This window comes from Acartia tonsa, chromosome 4 (assembly GCF_053477335.1).
Source record: "Acartia tonsa isolate MP-2025a chromosome 4, ASM5347733v1, whole genome shotgun sequence".
Taxonomy (NCBI): Eukaryota; Metazoa; Arthropoda; class Copepoda; order Calanoida; family Acartiidae; genus Acartia; species Acartia tonsa.
In genome coordinates, this window is record NC_137263.1 from 39299906 (window position 1) to 39322556 (window position 22651).

At 32.7% G+C, this 22651-nt stretch overlaps 1 protein-coding gene and 2 long non-coding RNA genes across 5 annotated transcripts in view; 1 reads left to right on the top strand and 2 right to left on the bottom strand.

Annotated features, from left to right (window-relative positions):
- Positions 1 to 22651, bottom strand: part of LOC145317124 (putative ATP-dependent DNA helicase HFM1) — a 52768-nt gene that overhangs the window by 14137 nt on the left and 15980 nt on the right. For both annotated transcript variants that reach the window (XM_080158032.1, XM_080158031.1), the window contains exons 11-15: positions 14841 to 14898; positions 14351 to 14450; positions 13991 to 14107; positions 13476 to 13535; positions 13149 to 13238 (exon numbers count right to left, since the gene is read on the bottom strand). In XM_080158032.1, the coding sequence (XP_080014158.1) occupies positions 13149 to 13238; positions 13476 to 13535; positions 13991 to 14107; positions 14351 to 14450; positions 14841 to 14898 (425 nt within the window). The remainder of the gene's footprint in view (positions 1 to 13148; positions 13239 to 13475; positions 13536 to 13990; positions 14108 to 14350; positions 14451 to 14840; positions 14899 to 22651) is intronic.
- LOC145318322 (uncharacterized) lies at positions 5077 to 6588 on the top strand. The gene is made up of 2 exons (XR_013879307.1): positions 5077 to 5509; positions 6149 to 6588. It is a non-coding gene; the product is annotated as an uncharacterized LOC145318322 (long non-coding RNA).
- Positions 9820 to 12449, bottom strand: LOC145317113 (uncharacterized). 2 transcript variants are annotated; one of them, XR_013878906.1, is made up of 4 exons: positions 12371 to 12449; positions 11911 to 11958; positions 10287 to 10433; positions 9820 to 9979 (listed from the first exon to the last, which is right to left on the bottom strand). It is a non-coding gene; the product is annotated as an uncharacterized LOC145317113 (long non-coding RNA). The 2 variants fall into 2 exon arrangements; XR_013878905.1 differs by having other exon boundaries at positions 12134 to 12398.

Below are 22651 nucleotides of genomic sequence, written 5' to 3' on the forward strand. Positions count from 1 at the left end.
TAATAATTTTTTTAGTGAGGGAAGGGGGAGTAGACCACCCCCATTTCTGATTTCAATTTTAAAAAGAAAGAAAAAATAGGGGAAGGGTTGTGATTTTTTTCTAAGAGTAGTTTCTCTTGGGAGGGTGGTTGTACCCTCTCCCAGGACCTATGAGAAGCTACCCTGTAAAAGAGAACCATATCGGTTTAGCGGTTAGCAAGAACCTTCGGTACAAATAAACTGACAGAGAGACATACATCCTGTTATTACGTACTAAGTATATTCTATTAAATAAAGTAGTAAGTTTTTTGTCTGAAGCTTAAGATTTTCATAACTACTTCACACAGTTACCGAGATGGTTTTAGGCTATTTTTCTACCATTTTGAATACAGGTTCTTGAAGAGATATGGAAGGACAGAGAAAATAGCCTACAACCTCACAAAGATCATGTTGGTTCAGCAGTTAGCGAGATTCTTTGTTACAGAAAAAAAAGGATTTATAGGATAAACATATAATAGGATATAGGGTTATTTTGTCTATTGCTAAAGATCTCAGAAAATACTAGTCTTTAATACAAAGTAAATCAATGCCTGTCTGTCTAAAGCTTAAGATCTTGGTAACCACTGAACAGATTGGGTTCTAAATTCTAATCTTCAGGGAATATATCTAGACTATTTTCTTAGAGTGTGGGAAACCCACCCCCCCCCCAAAAAAAAATCAACCACCCCTCAATTTATTTTTGTAAACTAATACAAATTAGCGGGGTGGGGGAACCCCCACCGCACCCTGGGGCGAAGCCTAAATGAAAAAAATAATTACAATCTTTTTTTATATTTTTTTGGACAAATTTCCAACAAACGATTCTATAAAAGAGGGATACAAAGCCTCTAATCCTAGTAGAAAGTAAAAAGCTTTAAGTGTCCCTCCCCCAAAGAAAATAGCAAAAACCATCACAGGACTATTAGGTATATTCCATGAAGAGTAGAGCACAATAGGTTCAGTGGTTACTGAGATATTAAGCTTCTGATATACAGACGGACAAGCAGACGGACAGACATCATTCTACTTTGCATTATAGATAATATACTATTTTTGTAATACTTTTTGTACAAATACAAATAAATATACAAATACTTTTATACTTATATTTGATTCTTATTCTTTAAAAACTGAAGATACCAAAAAATAAGACTTCTTAATCCTACACTGTGCAACATATGATATCTTGGAAAATTTACCCAAGTATATAAAGAATTTGAAAAAAATTATCGTAAAATCTATTAAAGGGGTAGTAGCATGAAATGCATTTAAACTTGAATTTAGTCAACTGCATATCTCTTTCTGTTCAATAGTTTAAACTATATCTATAGGACATATATTTCAAATCCATAAATTTAAACTGTAAGTTCTAATAACATATATGCATAATTTACATACATATTTTTGTTCTATGAAAATTGAAGATATTATTGAATTTATTTAAAGGGCGAATAAAGGTTTAATATGATATGAGCTTATATGAAAGGTGCCATTACATACATTTAAAATATCTATGCTAAATTTAAAAATTCAAAAAAATCCTTAAGTAGATTTTGCAATTTTTGCATTCAGTTCAACATATGATAAATGAAACAGCCAACAAAATCGTTTATTTTAGCCCTTTACAAGGCTTTTTTTTGACTATTTTTCTTATGTTCATTTAATCAATACATTTGCATGCATCTTTTAAGATCATAAAAATATTAATTTGGTTTATTTTATATATCAATAATTCAATAACAAATAAGCGTCAGTAGGTGTGACGTCATCGACACGTCATACTTTTCTACGCATAATTTAGCAGTTAGATATTTCTTACTAAACGTATTTTTAATGCAATTATTTACCCGTACGTACACTTGTGCGGTTATATCTCTGTCTGCTGTTTACAAATAAACAAACACTAGCGCCACTTTTCTTACAGTAAGTAGTATTTCGTAAAAAATCGTGTCATCAGTAATGATGTTATTTTTAAAATTGTTTTTTTGTATTCTCATGTTCTAAATATTACATATTTCATGTGTGTTCTGTTTTTTCTTACTTTATAACACATGTCTGTTAATTATTTTTACATAATTAGTTAATTATTATTTTGATATTAGATATATTTCTTAACCTAAAATAGCCAAGTCTTAATAATATTAATTTCTCAACCTTTCCTTTTTCCACTAGCTAGCCTCGTTTCTTTCACCCCTCCCTCTTCTCACTATTTTGTCCTCTTCCTTTCCATATCCCCTCTCCCAACCAATCTCGTAGTAACCTCCAATTAGTCATGGTAACATCTTAAACTACACTAAATCCCCGTCGCGTCGACTACGCATAGTTTTATTTATCTTTAGAAGCACGGCTTCTCTTTAATTTGAAAGTGTGTCTGTTTGTCTTTTGGAAATTCAATTCATTATATTTATTCAATACTTTCTTTTCCTTATTAGCCCGGCTACTAAAAAATTTCGTCCATTCAATTAATCTAAATCTCTGTAGGTCTGATTTATTGTGACTACGCGTCGTTTTCTATATCTTTAGCTGAAGCGCAGCTACTCTTCTAATCAAAAAGTCCGTCAATTTGTCTTTCGGAAACAAATTCAATTTATTTTAATACTTCCAATTATTTTTTCTTATTTGTACAGCAATTTTTTTCTCAGGGATTTTTATCAAAACGTCTTAAAATGATTTTGGTTGAAGAGGGATGGTAATATGCTGTGCACGACACTGATCAAAATATTTACACCAGATATCCTATTATATAAAGTAGTAAGCGTTTTTTATATGTCCCAAAGGATCTCGCTAACCGCTGAACCGATATTGTTCTCCTTTACAATGAAGCTTCTTATAGGTCCTGGGAAGGTTTTAAACTAATTTTGGGGAGGGTGTCTTCATCCCCCTCCAAAAAAAATATTTTTTTTACTCTTTTGAAACTTAAATTTAAAATGGGATGAGGTCGACTTTTCCTCCCCCCTACCTTAAGTTCCACTAGAGGCTTCTAGGGGCGTAGCCGCTAGTTACTCATCACTATTAAAATACAGGTTTTTTAGCCAAAAAGATGAATACTCTGGAAATTCGACCAGATATAATTTATTTAGGCCTATATAGAGAGCCCCACGTCTTTATTTAAATCATAAGTGCATGGCCTAATTTTTTTTCTTATTTTATGATAAAACCCTCTATTTTCCATAGATCTAACATCATTTCAACGGGTTTTATTCATTTATTTTATATGAAGTTCTTTTAAATCCACAATAATATTTGTTTTTTGTATAGAAATACATTAATTAACCAAGATGGCATTCAAAATTTAAAATAAATTTCAAAGTATATAAAGATTTCAAAAGAATTATTATAGCTTACAGATTCTCATACTGGAATAGGTCACTATGACGAACGAACATTAACACTTATAGAATAATCATAATATATGAAAATGTTCGTGTCAAAACAAAATTGGAGTAAATTTGTTGAAAAACTGAGTACGGACATTCTTGTAACGATTATATAGTTGCTACGTTTTCTAAATCATAAATACTTAAGTACTACAGGAATCACCATGCAAAGTTTAAAATGAATAAGACAATTCTAACATGTCCAAGTTAACGGAAAAAAAATATCTGGACGGACGAACGGACCGACACTATTTTTAGAAAAGTTTTGCTTTTAAAAGACACATCACTTTGAATCTATAATTCATAATTAAAAATATGTTTATAAATATGTTTTACAAGTATTACAAAGACCTGTTGGTTCCTTTATTTGCACCAGATTTACGAGAACAAACAACGTTTCATTTTTCTCTATATCTTGGCAATTCTTGCCTTTTCTTTCACAAGCAACACAAATTATTTTAGATCTTTTTAATTATCACTTAATAACTATGGCATGTTTGTTATTTAAGAAACAATCACACTAACAATGAATTTTATTACTAAAAAGCTTCACAGATTTTTCATTTTTTAACTTGCGGATTTTTTTTAATGAATTTTATAGTTTAAAAACATAATTTTACAGTTTTTTTTTTCAAAAAAAAATACACTCAAGTTCAAATGCAATTTATTCTTTAGGCCATGCACTTATGATTTAAATAAAAACGTGGGGCTCTCTATATAGGTATAAATAAATGATATCTTGTCGAATTTCTAGAGTATTCATCTTCATGGCTAAAAAACCTATATTTTACTAGTGATCATATATCAAAAAAGAAATTATGTTTTTTTCTACACAAGAGTAGGTATAAAACTTAGTAAATGAAAATTGTTTTTAAATTTCAGGTGCTCTTAAGATAGAGGTGAAGTCTTATTAAAAATGTGTTTGGAGCCCAAAAAAATACGGATTAACAAAGTTCAACAATTTACAGATAATAACAGGTAAGAATACAGTCAACCTTTTTCAATTTTAAACAAGGATAACAACATCTATAAGTAGCAAAGCATAAAAAAATCGTGGATGAAAATACGTAGATTTAAAGATTATTTGTTAAAATCTAGAAAAAAGGGTGTGAAGGGGGGGGGGTGTAAAATGAGGTGACTCATAACATGACATACCTGCAATTTTACCCCCCCCCTTCATTGGAGAAAACAAACATTTTTAAGATGACTGATAGACCAACGATCAACGTAAATTACATAATTGAATTAACATATTATTACATAATTGAATTAGCATATTAACATATAGGAACCGGAACCGCCTCTCTCGCCGAAAACCGCCAAACTTTTGTTTGCCCATTCTCGCCAAATGCAAATATAAGGAACGGCAGGAAAGCGGAAGGCTGCTAATGCAGGAGAAGAGAAGTGAAGCTATACTAGAAGTATGATGCCGTTTCTTAAATTTGCACTTGACGCTTGCAATTTTTCTTTAATATTGACATGTTTGAAATATAAAGCAGCTAGTGAAAATATAAGGGAAATTTTATAAAAAAAGTTTATCTCAGATAATTGAAAATTGTCCAATTTGGCAAGAAAAGGCAAAAAAAATTCGGCGGGAAACAGCGGTTTTTAGCGGGAGCAACGGTTCCGCCCACGTTACTTCATAGTTCCATATTGTACCTCTTTAAACAAAACTGCCATGCTAAATTTTAGAGCTTTAACTTTTTATTTAGTAGAGTTCCTGTGACTTTTAGTTTTGGTTTCAAGAAGTGCCACTTCCGCCTTATCCCGTTTAAACAAATTTAGCCCCGGAACCTGGAAACCTATCCCAAAAATCTTAAAACTTGGGGAAATCCTTTCAGTCCAAAGATAAAGCCTATACACCAGGTTTACGCAAATGTGTGAAAACTCTCCCCCCCCCCTGTTTATTTTATTATTTCATTTAAAGCTTTTAATTTTCATATTACAATACTTGTTTAACTTTTAAGTTTCGCCAGTTGAAAATGAATGCCATGGAAACAGTTTATTGAATTAAAATATACAATTTTTTAAGGTTACATATCTCCATGCTGATGAATATGACTATCGCCAGTGGAAACTAACAAGAATATTAACATGGAATAATAAAATCTCAGGTATACTTCTTACTTTTAATAAGAGATGAAAAATGTCTCTGACTTTGAATTGCAGGATACTAAAAACTAGCAAAACTGTAAATACACAAAAGGATTCCGTTTAAGGACTTGATTAAAGAGATGCTTTATTTTAAATATTGTACCTTTTTGTTCTAGGAATCATTGCTCTGAAATGAGCTTAGGAACTTTTTGTAATCAGTATTAGATTTGCTATGCTTTCAAAATCATACCTTATTGTAACAGGGATCATCATATAAAGTTTGAAATCAATAGCACAATTCTATCATGCCTAAATAAGCAAAAGTTGCTAGCCGTTACTTCTGAATGGACGATCAGATCATAATTATAGTAAAGCCTCACTTTCGAAAAACGTTACTTTCACTTCAATTTAAGAAAGATGGCAAAAAAATATTTCGGATCGTAATTTTAAGAATTAAAAATAATCACAAAAATTAATTGGTGCTAGTTTGACTTTCTTGTATGTATGGGAGAGGGGGGACATATAGGAAGGTGAATCCACCCCTCTGACAATACACTTAACTCAATTTGAGTTTAAGGCGGGTATCAACCATTCAACAAAACCCTGAACACGCCACTAATTGAAAGTTTTAGATTTTTAAGAATTTTTATATTTTTCAGGAAAGTTCCTATGAAGTATGAATATTTCTTCTAACTGTTTAGCTGAAAATGTGCAATGTCAAGATGCTTACGAGATCCTAGTGGAGATCCTGTTGCTTTTAAAGGAATAAAATAAAAAAGGAAGGGTAGAAATTCACTCCACATTTTTTTCTTTCTACTTTGAGGGTGTTGCCACCATCCAATGAGAGAACGCTACTAGAATAAAAATTTTCCTCCACAAAATTTTTGTCTTGTTAGATAGATACTTTTTCTTTTAAAAATAAGTTTATGGTAGTGAAAACCTGGTCCTCCCTTTCCCCTGTAATTATCGTTTTATATTGTTATACTTTTACTATATTTTTTGTTAAATTAAAACTTAAGTAGGTATACAATCTATTTGTTATTGTTGTTTTATGCTTTGAAATAAACTAGTTAATAAATTATACCTAAACATTTCAAAACTTTTGTAGTTGATGTGTAACATACTTGTTACTTACGTTTGTTTGATGATATGTTTCTTTTTAGTAACCAAGCTACTCTATAATTTGAAATGTCCGTCTGTCCATATAAAACATTTTTTTGGAAACATGATTTTTTTCTCGATTTTCTTACATACAAAATGCTTTTCTCCATGTCCATATTATAAACCAAGATTTTTTGTGCTTTACCTCTTATAAGTGTTGTCATCCTTGTTAAAACTTATTTAGAACACAAAGTGGAATAGTTTTTTTCAATTTCAGTATCACTTAAACCTTTTTAAAAATTTAGCAATCACCAACTTTAATAGATTTAGAATCATAGGGGTGTAAAAGGGGTTTTCCCACCCTCCAGTCAAAATTAAATGCGGTGATACACCCCCCTTTGTGCAACTACTTCTAAATTATGGGATGCTTTTTTGTCTTTTGAGTGTATGGGTAGTCTTCAAGGGGGTGTATCCCTAACCTAGCACAAAAATACACTTGTATTATTTGTAATAAACCTTCTAAAGCTCGTACCCCCTACAAACCCCTCGATTTTGGATTAAAAGTGTCAAAATTTCCACACATCTGACGGACAAAGAAACCACACTGAAAAATGAATTAATCAACACATTATTTTCATATCTCGACAATTATTATCCTATTTATAAAGAAGTAAACTTGTTTTGTCTGTAGCAAAGGGTCTTGCTAACCGCATAACCGATTTTGTTCTTTACAGTAAAGCTTCTTATAGGTCTCTGGATGGTTTTAGGCAATTTAATTTTCATATCTATGTTTAGCTACGATTGTAGAGTTGATACACTTTCTAAATTGTTATAAAATGTTATAGGAATCATCATGCAGAGTTTGAAATTGATAGGTCAATTCTAACTAATTCTAATTAACGAAAATAGTTACGGCAGACCGACCTACCCTAATTATAAGAACCATCATCAAAGTTTTTAATCAATAGGATAATTTTAATAATTAGATCATACAAGAAATGTTGTCAAAAACAGTTAAAAATAAGCATGTTTGAAATGGATGTACCGACTTTCTGGTAACGATTAAAGAGTTGCTATGCTTTTAAATAAGTTCCTAACTGTTAAGGAATCATCATGCAGAGTTTATAATCGATGGACAACTTGCCTTGATCAAAGAAAAGAGCTAACCGTTATGGACGGCCGGACCAACCCTTATTATAGATAAGCTTCGCTTTTAAAAACCATGGTTATAAATAACAATATAACGTAGGTAAAATTTTTTGTAAAAATATTTAGGTTAGCAATCCTAATCGTGGATCGGGAATCCGCCCAATTTTTGAATCCGGATTCTAGGGTTGGCAATCCGAATCCGGAATTCGCCAAATTTTCGGCCAATTTTGGAATCTGAATCCAGAATCCGTTTTTTTAATAGCGGATTCCAGATTCTTATTTGGTAGGCTAAAATTAGCGTCTTGAGTTTTTTCTTTCAGCTCCTCCTCTTTGAAGGCAAAGATTTTCATCAGTATATATAATATCTTTTAAAATCTGGTTCGATTCTCGGAAGTGAATTATAGAGAACACCAAGAACATTGATTTTTAGGACATTGATATGTAGCACTTAATTAAAAAAAAATTAAAATCCTTTTAAAATATTGCTAGAATCCCGAATCCGGAATCCGCCACTTTTTTGACGGTTTCTTTAAGAATCCGGAATCCGAATCCGGCCCAAAAAATCGACGGATTGCCATCACTACTGGATTCCGTTTTTAATAGCGGATTCGGATTCTAAATTGTTAGGCTTTGAGTTTTTTCTTTCAACCCCCTCTCTCTGAAGGCAAAGATCACCCCCCCCCATCTCTCCTCACCTACACAACCATGAAATAGGAGAAAACTACTTATGAAAATATGAAAAAAACGCATTTTTAGATACTTCCCAGTACCCGGTAAAATTTAATCCCTTTATTTATTTTATTGCTAGAATCCGTCAAAAAATAAGAATCCATTTTATTTTTGACGGATTCTTGTAAGAATCCGAATCCGGGCCAAAAATTCGACGGATTGACAACCCTAAAAAATATCTTTTGAAAATTAAGAATAATCAAAATACCTAAGTTAAATTTCTAAATGGTTTCAGGAACTTTCCGACAAAGTTTGAATTTTATAGAACAATTCTAACATAACCAAATTACATATCACAGATGATCTTTACACAAAGGCAGACCAATCTAATTATAGACTAGCTTCAATTTTTTAAAAAAATCTTTGAATTTGAGGTTAGCTAATTAGTTAATTAGCCTCGGTTGTACTCTAAATTGACAGGATACTCCTTTTTTAGTGTAACTCTGAACCAAATTTGCAGCATTATATGGTCAAATACCCTTTAGTTAACCAATCCATGTCAATCAATGTCAGGAAGTCCTAACTGTGCATGGTAATGAGTTGTGCTTTTTCTGGGCTAAGACATTTCCCCTACTTTAACTGATTATGTCGCCACCTGATATAGAAGTGAGAACCATTTTAACGTCTTTAAATATAACGCAGTGTTTAGGCGAGCGGAATAGCTACGGTTAGTTAGATTTTGAATTAAGAAATATAAATATCAAAAGAATTTAATACCTAGCAACTTTTTATTTATCTGATATTTGTTAGTTGGCAATGTTGTTTATCAAACAAGGATGACAACATACATAAAAGTGAAGCTCTGAAACGGTAAGACAAACAAAAATTAACACTTGTAGAGTGTCATCAGAACTGATTAAGCAGAATATAAATGTTTAAAAGTCAAAACAAAATTGTAAGGAAAGTTGTTTAAAAACTAATTAAATACAGGATATAGTTTCAGGACATACTTACATTTTTAGGACTTGGCTTTAGAGATGCTTTGGTTTTAAAATTGTTCTTTGTTGTAATAGGAATCAGTATTCCAAAAATCAGATCAATCGGATAATATTATCACATAAAAATTTGTCGTTAAAAAAGTTGGGTTTAACCCCTTTCGTGACAAATCCTCTTGAGGAGTGTTTCGTCGTATTTTCTCAATGGCTTTTTATAGGTTATTTTAGGTCAGGTGATTGTCCCACATGGTTAGGCAATTAGCCCCGCAGGGGCTAGAAATAGGACAAAAGCTCCTGTGAAAATAGAAAGAAACACATCTTCAGAGGCATTGCCACGAAATGAACCAGTAAAAACAGACTTTATAAATACCACTTAGTATTAGAGTAGCTACACGTCTCATAAAACTGAATACGACTATCCTTACAAAATATTTATTATAAAAAACATAGGTTTACATCAATGGATCTAAAATGGGTAAAATGATCTATGAAGAAACATTAGAAGTAGCCAGGATCATACAATTATACCATGACGAAGCAGATCTCCTAGATTATTAGGTTGTCTCTCAGCTCAATCTAAATAAATTAAATAGATATATTTCACAAAAGTGATGGAAATAGGTAAATGTTAATGAAGATACAAGTTTCCATTTTGTGTCTATAAGAAAGTGAAAATCCATTTAAAACATTAAGAAATGAATTGTTTATAAGGTTGATTTTTGTTCCACACATGATGGTTTTTCTTTTATTTTATTATTGATTAAAGGTGTGCCATATTATTACAATCTTGATTAGGCCATTTACTTAAACTTTATTAATTACACATCCACCTCCTACAAAAAAATTTGTATTTGGTATTTAAAAGGTACAGAATACAGTATACCTAAAATTCAATTGCTGGATTTCTTTCCAATAGCAGGCTTAGGTCAAGTAGTTAACTAATTCTTGTGATAAGTAGGCTCCAATAGTTGGTCACTCCATTAAGCCAGGTGGTGAAAGGATTGTATGTACTGTATACACATCTGATCCCCTTAATAGTTCAATATTAGTTTTAACACAGAAACAAAAGGCAACCATTTAACATCCTTGAATAACTTAGATTTTTCGGAATTTTAAAAAAGTTTGTCTTAATGATTTCAAGGAAAAACAGTGCATGGTAAAGAATTGCACCTGTTTATGGGCCAAGGCATTTCCATTACTCTCATTATCAGTGTCACGTACTTCACATAGCAGCATTAGGTACCATTTTAAATGCTTTACTGTAAAGTAGTTATGACCTAGAACCCAACAGCAAGCAGGCACGCTATATTTATGCTAATGTTGCGGGTTGTATTATAAGAAAATCATATAAAAATTGAAAATCTAATCTTAAATTTTGGCGGGCACAAAAAAAAATATCAATAAGGGTAGAAATGCTTACAATCTTTTTATCTGTACCAAAGTACCTTGTTAGTTATAAATAAGAGTATCTTGTCATACTTATGATTTTATTATGCTATACGCTCAGAAAAGGGATGAGACAATAAAGGGGGGAGGAGGATGTGTCACTTGTTGAAACCAAAAGTAAATCGTGCATGATCTCAGCCCATAAAAGAGTTATAACTCTAAAATTCGGCACTGCAGTTGCTTTTGTGGAGAACAATATGGAACTGTGAAGAAACGGCGCCGGAACCGCCGAATTTTTTTGTCAATATGTCAATATTAAAAAAAGTGTCAAGTATCAAGTGAAAATATAAGCAAAATTTTTATGGAAAAAAAAGTTTATCTCAGATGATTGAAAATTTTCTATTATGGCGAGAAAAGGCAAACAAAAATTCGGCGGGAAACGTCGGTTTTCGACCGGACCGGCGGTTCCGCCGCTGTTTCTTCAAAGTCCCATATTTTTCACCACAAAAGCAACTGCTGTGCAGAATTTTAGAGCTGTAACTCTTTTATGGGCTGAGATCAATCACATTTTACTTTTGATTTCAAAAAGTGGCACATCCGCCTCCCCCCTTTATTTAAATCACTAATGATGTTTGACAAAATTATCCCTTCTGTTGATTACAATTAGTTGTTGAAACGTTTAGACACTCAACTTAATGAACAAACCATCAAAATTCAATAAAAGTTCCCAAAGTTGGTAAGCTAACAAAAAGAAAAAAGTATCATAAAACTTCAGGGGCCAGTGACAAAAAAAACGAAATTCCCTCCCTGTATACGCTAGAATTAATTTTAAAATATTGTTTCCTAGTCCAATTAACCATTTAACAAGAAAACTAAAAGGAGGGAACAATTATAGCCAAACTTAGCCTGACAAAGCTAGTCAGCCGTAGCCAAAATGGCTTGAATTTAGCCTAGATCAGCCCCAATATATGAATTCAGCTGTAGCTGTCTATCCAAGCTTTTATTCATAAGTTTCAAGGCCCGACAATATATGCCATTTCCATGATACCATTTCTTAGAGAAACACGTATCTCGGGGTTATTTGAAGACTAGCTTCCCTTCTAAAAATTAATATTTCTCACCTAATTTTGTATAGAATTCCTCTTAAAATTTGCTTTACGTTTTCCATCCTGAAAGAAAAGAATTTTTTTATTTTAATACTTAGCTACAATAGTCAAATTTATATCAAAATACTTAATGCATTTATAAAAATTTTTATTTCTCTCTAAGTCACACATTTCCTTTTTCTTTCAACTTCAATGATTCCTTTTGAATTTTTTATTTTAAAATACATTCTAGTATTACCTGCCTTTTTGGTCCTTGTAGCGACATCGACTCATTAAATTCTACTAATTCATTCCGCAGGCCCAGTGGCCAGTGTTACTGTTTCAGCGAAGAATACAAACTCTCAAACACATGCACATACATAAACACACACACACACACACACACACACACATACATACATACATACACACACATTTAACTTAAAACTTTGTTGGGAGAGTATTTCATCTTGATGCAAATAAATTAAAATAAAACCTTGTTTTGGTTAAGTATGCGATCGTCTGCTATTTTAATGCCAACTAAACTTTCTCCATGACGTATTAATATTAAATATGCGTACGGGGACAAATTTTCTCTGTAAATATTTTCCTTTATAATTAGATATGTAACAAATGTTTAATTAGATTTTCAGCAATGTCTAGAAAGTATTTTGACAGAACCTCCGAAAAAACACATTACAATTTATTAGTACTACGTTATAACAATAGTATTTCAGCAACCTTTACACGCATCCTGGTGTAAGGCAGGGGTATTTGAATATTTTAGGGAACCACTCCTTTGACTTCACTAATTAGCCCAGGTTGCATGGTTTTTTGCCATAAACAGCATTATCCAGTGGAATATCTTAAATTTGTTTAAGTTATTCATAATGTATATACTTGCACCTTTGAAATAAAATCATATTATATTGAACCTATATTCGCCCTTTAAATATACACCTATTGTTTTTGCAAAAATTTTCGTACAAAACATACAAATTACTTTTCTGCTAATATTTGATTCTTATTATTTTTAAAAAAATGTAAAACGTACATAAATACAAATTTCAAAATACGTTACGTACACATCTCAAAATAACGTCCAGAACGTACACAGATTTGATGCGTAACGTACAAAACGTACACTCTGGCCAGTCTGCACATAATCATCACATTTGAATTTGGATTTTTTTTATACTAATTTCAAATCATTAGGTAAATATGTAATTTAATAATATAAATAGAGAAGCCAAAGGAATTACAGAGGATATTACCTTGAACATTTGCAGAGTTGATTTGATGATTACAAGCTCAGCAGGCAAGTTGACCCCTTGGGCTAGAGTACTTGTGCAGGTCAACACAGCCTATTAGAGAATATAAAAGAAAGAACAGTTATGGATTAAACTAAAAGCTAATATCCTTCAATAATCAAGTAAGTATATAAGAATTAGAGGAATCTAAACAAATAAATACTTTTTCTTGTTGGCGACAAAGCATTATCTCATTTGTTTTTATAAAAGCTGAAAAAAATATTTTTGCTACATTAGAATTAATTATAATTGTTTTGGCCTTCTAATACACAAACATTCATAACATTTTACCAATTGATTATTTGCAAATAATCTCTCTACTGCAGATCTATCAGATGGACACAAACCAGCCTAAACATACAACAGTATTAAATCAAAATACTAAGCTATGTCGTTTTGGTATTTCATTGGATCTTAGGTTTGATGGTCATGCAGGGAAAAGATATTAGGATTCTGTTCAAAATTTCTCCCTACCAACTTATCTCATCATAACCACTGTCCTTTAATTGAATGCCTACACCAGCTTTACTCTGAGAGTTTACCCCAACAATCTCAAGTAGAAATTAATTTCTGAATCAAGTCCTCGAGTTGGTGAAATAAATGAGATGCAACATAAGGAGGAAGGGGATATTGATCTGTAAATTACACTGGTAGTTGTGTCAACTTTTAAATTAATAATTTGTTTTATCCCTTAAAATCCATGAAAGCAATCCTCTCAAGAAACACATGTCTGAATGAAGTCTTTAACTGCCTGACCTGCCTGAAATGTGGATGTGAACCCAAAACCCTAAAATATTCCAACTTACATGATGATATCCTATGCCATAATCAAGAATCAGGGTTTTCAACTTTTGATCCATAACAGTTTCTGCAACCGAAATAATTTTGGATCTGGCAGCCCCAGAAAAGGTTGCCTTGTATTCCTAAAATTTTAAACAATTCATATAAATGCTTTTTATTATAATCATTAAAAGGACTGTCCACAAAAAGAATTAGACCACGGTACTACAAATATAAAACATCCCTAAAATTGAAAAGCGAACAAAAGTTTCAGGTTACATTTTGAAAAATCAAGCGGCAAAGTCGTTACATAATTTTCCAGAAAAATGCCAAAGTGTTGGACATTATACCTTATTAAAATATAGATATAACAATTTATTTTAGACCTGTGATAGAATGCTGGCTGTGTGAATGGTTGACTTTCGGGTCGTGCAAAATATTAGGCAAGGTTTTCCATTCCCGTACTCATCAATTATACGTCCAAGCCTTTGGTAATATAATATTAATACTTTTTAATGATTGTTTTATCACTAAAAAAATATAATAGGTACCTAATCTAATAATAACTATAAATGAGCATTATTCTTATTACTTTAATTGCAATTCATTAGATTAATAAAAGTTAATCATCCAATCTTATTATAGAAAGTTTCTGCAGATCATAAAATAAGTATAATATCAATACCAGTTTTCTTGGCCAAAGTAGCAAAAGGCTCGAACATAAAAATCCGATACTAATTTTATAATTTTCATTATAATTTTCGTAAAAATTTACTATAATACGAATCATGAATTTTCAGTATTACTTAGAACCAGTTCTAATCCACCGAAATTTTAAAGGATTCGATCCATACTGTAAATTGTACTTTTTTCTACCTGTAAGATAGATTCATCTCAAATTTGAACTCGGATTGTCCTTTGTAAAAAGGGTAACCTAAAGAATAAAAACTTTAAAATAATTCATGAAAAGAAATATAGATCAAATACAGAAAAAAAGTAAATAAAATAGAGAAAGATAGAAAGTTAAAGGACACCTGCAAGAAAAAACACACTTTAACTGCTGAAAGACTGCCACAAGAAGACCCAATACCCCAAATTTAAAGCCTTCAGCTTCAATAAAAAAAAAGTTCTAGGCATTTTAAAAAGCATTTTATGTACAATGGAATTTTTGATAGATTTCCAATGCTCATAAAAGAAAAAAACAATATTAAATTACGTCGCCTAGACACAAAATTATAACCTTATCTTTGTCATAAACTTATATTGCCTGTAACTGATTACATTTTTACAATAAAAACACCACATTTCATAGTAAAAATCTATGAAAAAAATTCGATTTAAATTGCATTTTTAAACGAAAATCATAGCGGAAACAAAGGGGTAAACTAATACAAGCTTAGCTGTGATTGGTTGTTAAGCTGATTCAGCCTTCTGATTGGCTACAATACATTCGGTACAACGCAAGTAAAACTTAATTTTTTTTAATGATTTTGACTATAAAAATGGGTATTTTTATTGTAAAAATATAAGGTTGGGCACTAGTCGCCGGAAGGTAAAAGCAGTTTTTTGAAACAGGCTCTCTGAGATTATTACAGATTCTGATATATACATATATAGACTAATGAAAAATGCAAAAAACGAAATCAAAAGCGTTCCTTCTTAGGAGAAAATCCGGGAAAAAGATTTTAGCTATTTTTAACCTAAAATTCACATTAGCAAGCCTGCATAGAAATATACAGACATTTTAATCATGTCATTGCTCAGCACCTAGAAGTGGTAGAAAAATGCTACGCATACCATTGGAAAGCCTATAACCTCTAGTTTCCATATTGGTATATAACGTTTTTGTACTATTATTATTTTTTGAGCTAAGTTATTAAGTATACACAAGTTTTAAAAATCCAATTTTTTTCATGAATTTTAAGTTTGATACTTGTTACACAAACTTTTTAAAAATTGTATTGCTTTGCACCTAGGAGTTATATAATTATTTTATATAGGTATATTTATATATTTTGGGTGCATTTAATTTTAGCTTAATTAAAAATAGTCTTTGAAATGTGTATAGTTTGTAGTAAGAACCAAGGAGAAAGGGGGGGGGGGGAGTTTATACTTTTTTTGGCAATGAAATTCAGTATAAAATTTTGCTCTGGATGTTTTTGGGCTTGTTGTTATAGATATTAACATGATTCTTTTTGTAAGATCTCTTATATGATTAAATCTACCAGAATAAATATTGAAAATTGAATTTTGGCACTATCCTTCTAGAGGCTAGTGGGGTAAAACAGCTCCAAAACACTAACATCTAAGGTCTGAACTTGTTTATAGAGGTATCAAACTAATTTTTTGTAAACTTTGCTTTGCATAATTAAGCTAAGTAGTTACTAAAGATTTCATTTTTCCACTTTCCTTCTTGGTACTAGTGTGTTTTAGCACCCCCCAAAACACAAATATTATAAGTTATGAGCCTATCAAGATGATTTTTTTAATTTAAAATTTATTCTTGTACTTGAGATACATAGCCACTAAAGATTTTGCCCTGGCTGTTTGGACTTGTTGTTATAGTTATCAAATGATTCTTTTTTTAGAATTTTCTTATATGATTGGATCTACCTGTAAAACATTAAAAATTTTATTTTTTGACACTAAAATTATAAGCTATGAGATTATTTTAAAAGATATCAAGCTAATATTTCTAATGTAAACATTTTTCACATAATTGAACTAAGTAGCTATTACAGATTTCAATTTGGCACTTTTCTTCTAGAGTCTAGTGGGGTTAAACATTCTCCAAATACAAATATTAGGAGTTCTGAGCTTATTTTCAAAGATATTATGTTGAACTTTAATGAATGATTATTTAGTCCAGCTATTTAACAAAATCAGCCAAATATTTTTTTTAAAAGGCCCAGAACTTAAAGTTTTAGTAGTTTTGGGGGCAGTTTTACCACACTAGCCCCTAGAAAGATTAGTGGCTATGTATCTTAATTATGTTAATAAATTTTAAATTAAAAAATCATCTTGATATCTTTAAAAATAGGCTCATAACTTATAATTTTGGTGTTTTGGGGGCTGTTATAAACTGCTAGCCCCTAGAAGGAAAGTGCCAAAATGAAATCTTTAGTGGCTACTTAGCTCAAATATGCACAAAAAAATGAGCTTGATATTTCTAAAAATAAATTCAGACCTTAGATGTTAGTGTTTTGGAGCTGTTTTACCCCACTAGCCCCTAGAAGGATAGTGCCAAAATTCAATTTCAAATATTTTTACTGGTAGATTTAATCATATAAGAGATCTTACAAAGAGAATCATGTAAATAACTATAACAACAAACCCAAAAACATCCAGAGCAAAATTTTATACATAATTTTATTGCCTATAAGTGTATAAACTCCCCCCCCCCCCCTCCTTCCTTGGATCTTACTACAATGTCAAACCACACACATTTCAAAGACTATTTTTAATTAAGCTAAAATTGAATGCACCCAAAATATAAAATATACCTATATAAAATAATTATATAACTCCTAGGTGCTAAGCAATATAATTTTTAAAAGGTTTGTGTAACAAGTGTCAAACTTAAAATTCAAGAAAAAACTGCATTTATTAAACTTGTGTATACTTCAGAGGATAGCTCAAAAAATAATAATAGTACAAAAACGTTATATACCAATATGGAAACTAGAGGTTATAGGCTTTCCAATGGTATGCATAGCATTTTTCTACCACTTCTAGGTGCTGAGCAATAACATGTTTAAAATGTCTGTATATATACAGGGTGCGCCACATAAATCCGGACTTTTTTCTAATGGCCATAGCACCAAAACTACTTGACCAATCATGACGTTTGACCACACTATAAAAAGCTTAGGTAATTACCTTTTTGGTCATAAAAAATTTTGAACGATGGAGACCGTGTTCTCCGAGCTGGCAGCGCTTATGTTTAACATGGCAGAATCGAATTGCGCTGATAGTTTACCCTGGATTCTTTACTAGGGCCCACTAAATGTGACCTCAGCCCATCTGTAGGTGAGGTAGAGTTATGCAACTTGCTGGGTATACTGTTAGATACATAAGTAAGACAGTCGAAAAGACTAGAGCTCTCTATCTGAAATGGCTTGGCCGTAATACTCCATCAAAGTGAAACGTGGCAGATTTTTAGATGTCAAAAACGTCAAAAATTGTGAAAATTCGTGAAAATTTCTCCTTTCTCGACTACAAAGGCCCATTTGTAACCTTAAAACTCGTATTAGACTATGTGTTGCGATGATAACCCTAGCTTAATCTTTATGCCATTTCCAAAAAGGTATTAAACGTTGTTCTAGCTTAATTGTGGCCCAAATGAGAGCCGCCGTAATGAAGGGTAGCTTGAAAGATGGATGAATTTGGATCCTGCAGTTACTCACGTCCCTAAGGAGATATGGCCTCCCAGCAGCCCCGATCTTCAACTAATTGACTCTTGGGCCTGGAGCGCCACTAAAGCACGAACCAATAGACGCGCCCATACCACAAAGACCTCCCTCATTGCAACTATCAAGGAGAACTTCGCCAGCTTGGACAGGGACATGGTGACCAGGATCGGGGGGCGGTTCAGGGGGCGGGTAGAGGCGGTGATTGAGGCTTGTGGCGATTTTATTGAATAATCTAATAGTCATATACCTAGTTTACTTCCAAGTTTTTAAAATTCAATAAAATCTTTAAAATTGACGATTTTATGTTCATTTGATAAAAAATAAGAAAAAGTCCGGATTTATGTGGCGCACCCTGTACTTCTATGCAGGCTTGCCAATGTGAATTTTAGGTTAAAAATAGCTAAAATCTTTTTCCCGGATTTTCTCCCAAGAAGGAACGCTTTTGATTTCGTTTTTTGCATTTTTCATTAGTCTATATATGTATATATCAGAATCTGTAATAATCTCAGAGAGCCTGTTTCAAAAAACTGCTTTTTCCTTCCGGCGACTAGTGTGGGGGAAGTTTTGACACTTTCGCTTACTCCATGATTATTGGGCTAGGTATTAAAGTTAGACTATAGGTTATTTGGGATAAAAGTTTACTTTTGGTTAGTACTTCACGGATTTTTAATCATTTTTTTGATAACCCCACCCCCTAGCCCCCCGGGGCTCAAAATCCCCCTAAAAATGAACCTAACCTTAATTTTCTCAGGAACCATTTGACCAAAAAAGATGATTTCTTAAACTTAAGCTTTTATGCTTATAAACTAACTTCTGATTTAGAAGTCACCCCCCTGCCACCAACCCCTAGCCCTCCGGGGCTCAAAAAAACCCTAAAAATGAACCTAACCTTAATTTTCTCAGTAACCATTTGACCAACAGAGATGATTTCTTAAACTTAAGCTTTTATGCTTATAAACTAACTTCTAGTTTAGAAGTCAGCCCCATGCCACCAACCCCTAGCCCTCCGGGGCTCAAAAAAACTCTAAAAATGAACCTAACCTTAATTTTCTCAGCAACCATTTGACCAACAGAGATGATTTCTTAAACTTAAGCTTTTATGCTTATAAACTAACTTCTAGATTAGAAGTCTACCCCCTGCCGCCAACCCCTAGCCCTCCGGGGCTCAAAAAAACTCTAAAAATGAACCTAACCTTAATTTTCTCAGGAACCATTTGACCAACAGAGATGATTTCTTAAACTTAAGCTTTTATGCTTATAAACTAACTTCTAGTTTACAAGTCAGCCCCCTGCCACCAACCCCTAGCCCCCCGGGGCTCAAAAAAAACCTAAAAACCTAAAAACCTAACCTTAATTTAAATTTCTTATTTGTAGAGTTAGAGGTACACTTATTAGACCAAATATGCTTATTTTTGGATGTTATTGACATATCTCCTGAAAAAATTAGAATCGGCCTCCAGGTTCAGGTGCTGCAGGCCTCCAGGTCCACTCAGGAGACAGATAAAAATTTAAATTTCTTATTTGATGGTTTAGAGGTACACTTATTAAACCAAATATGCATCTTTTAGGATGTTATTGACATGTCTGCTGAAAAAATTAGAATTGGCCTCCAGGTCCACTCTGGAGACAGGTAAAAATTAAAATTTCTTTTTTTAAGAATTAGAGGTAAACTTATAAAACCAAATATGCATCTTTTTGGATGTTATTGACATATCTCCTGAAAAAATTAGAATTGGCCTCCAGGTTTAGGTGCTGCAGGCCTCCAGGTCCACTCTGGAGACAGGTAAAAATTAAAAGTTCTTATTTAAAGATATGTGTTCTAGGCAGGGTCTAGGTGACCTCCAGGCGACTGCTGGATAGGGAAAATTAAACAAATTGTATTTTTTGAATTTAGAGAAAGTTGTGCTCCAAGCAGGCTCAAGGTGTCCTCTAGGAGACTTCTAGACAGACCTAAAATGTCTATTTTATATTGGCCTAGTAACCCTTGCCAATGTCTACTAATGTGAAATTCCAAAATCGACCCACCCTAAGTAAGTTGTATTTTTTAACAAATAATTTAATCTGCAAGGTATTTTTTTCAGAGTTCTAAAATGGCGACAATATTGCTCACTGGAAATAAGTAGCTATCATATAGGATAACTTTAGATTTTTTATACCTTGATTAAGTTTCTTGTTGTACATATTTTTTATTTCTATTTAGTAACCTTTCATCTTAATTCAAACATTACACATAAGGATTTTTACCTGTTGAGCAGACTCCTGGAGCCTGTCGGGAACACATATTGAAGCCGTAAACAATAAATTTGACTATATTATTTACTTTAACCTTATTCTATTTAAATACCTTTCCTCTAAATTCCAAACTAACCATTTTAGATATTCACCTGAACCTGGAGGCCGATTCTAATTTTTTCAGCAGATATGTCAATAACATCCAAAAAGAAGCATATTTGGTTTAATAAGTGTACCTCTAACTCTTTAAATAAGAGATTTTAATTTTCACCTGTCGAGAGTGGACCTGGAGGCCTGCAGCACCTGAACCTAAAGGCCGATTCTAATTTTTTCAGGAGATATGTCAATAACATCCAAAAAGATGCATATTTGGTTTAATAAGTGTACCTCTATACCTTCAAATAAGAAATTTAAATTTTTACCTGTCTCCTGAGTGGACCTGGAGGCCTGCAGCACCTGAACCTGGAGGCCGATTATATTTTTGTTCAGCAGATATGTCAATAACATCCAAAAAGAAGCATATTTGGTTTAATAAGTGTACCTCTAACTCTTCAAATAAGAAATTTTAATTAAAGTTAGGTTCATTTTTTTTTTTTGAGCCCCGGGGGGCAAGGGGTTGGCGGCAGGGGGGCTATTTCTAAACTTAAACTTAGTTCATAAGCATAAAAGTTTAAGTTTAAGAAATCATCTCTATTGGACAAATAGTTCCTGAGAAAATTAAGGTTAGGTTCATTTTTAGGGTTTTTTGAGCCCCGGGGGGCTAGGGGTTGGCGGCAAGGGGGTGACTTCTTAACTTAAACTCAATTTATAAGCATAAAAGCATAAGTTTAAGAAATCATCTCTGTTGGTCAAATGGTTCCTGAGAAAATTAAGGTTAGGTTCATTTTTAGGTTTTTATTGAGCCCCGGAGGGCAAGGGGTTGGCGGCAGGGGGGTGACTTCTAAACAAGAAGTTAGTTTATAAGCATAAAAGCTTAAGTTTAAGAAATCATCTCTGTTGGTCAAATGGTTCCTGAGAAAATTAAGGTTAGGTTCATTTTTAGGGTTTTTTTGAGCCTCGGAGGGCTAGGGGTTGGTGGCAGGGGGGCGACTTCTAAACTTAAACTTAGTTTATAAGCATAAAAGCTTAAGTTTAAGAAATCATCTCTATTGGTAAAATGGTTCCTGAGAAAATTAAGGTTAGGTTCATTTTTAGAGTTTTTTTGAGCCCCGGAGGGCTAGGGGTTGGTGGCAGGGGGCTGACTTCTAAACTAGAAGTTAGTTTATAAGCATAAAAGCTTAAGTTTAAGAAATCATCTCTGTTGGTCAAATGGTTCCTGAGAAAATTAAGGTTAGGTTCATTTTTAGGTTTTTTTTGAGCCCCGGAGGGCTAGGGGTTGGTGGCAGGGGGGTGACTTCTAAATCAGAAGTTAGTTTTAAGCATAAAAGCTTAAGTTTAAGAAATCATCTCTATTAGTAAAATGGTTCCTGAGAAAATTAAGGTTAGGTTCATTTTTAGAGTTTTTTTGAGCCCCAGAGGGCTAGGGGTTGGTGGCAGGGGGCTGACTTGTAAACTAGAAGTTAGTTTATAAGCATAAAAGCTTAAGTTTAAGAAATCATCTCTGTTGGTCAAATGGTTTCTGAGAAAATTAAGGTTAGGTTCATTTTTAGGGTTTTTTTGAGCCCCGGAGGGCTAGGGGTTGGTGGCAGGGGGCTGACTTCTAAATCAAAAGTTAGTTTATAAGCATAAAAGCTTAAGTTTAAGAAATCATCTCTGTTGGTCAAATGGTTCCTGGTTAAGGTTAGGTTCATTTTTAGGGGGATTTTGAGCCCCGGGGGGCTAGGGGGTGGGGTTATCCAAAAAATGATTAAAAATCCGTGAAGTACTAACCAAAAGTAAACTTTTATCCCAAATAACCTATAGTCTAACTTTAATACCTAGCCCAATAATCACCGAGTAAGCGAAAGTGTCAAAACTTCCCCCCCCCCCCTTAGTTACTGGAAACCTAAATTTATGACAAAAAAAAGCTTATAATTTTGTTTCTAGGCCACGTAGTTTAATTTC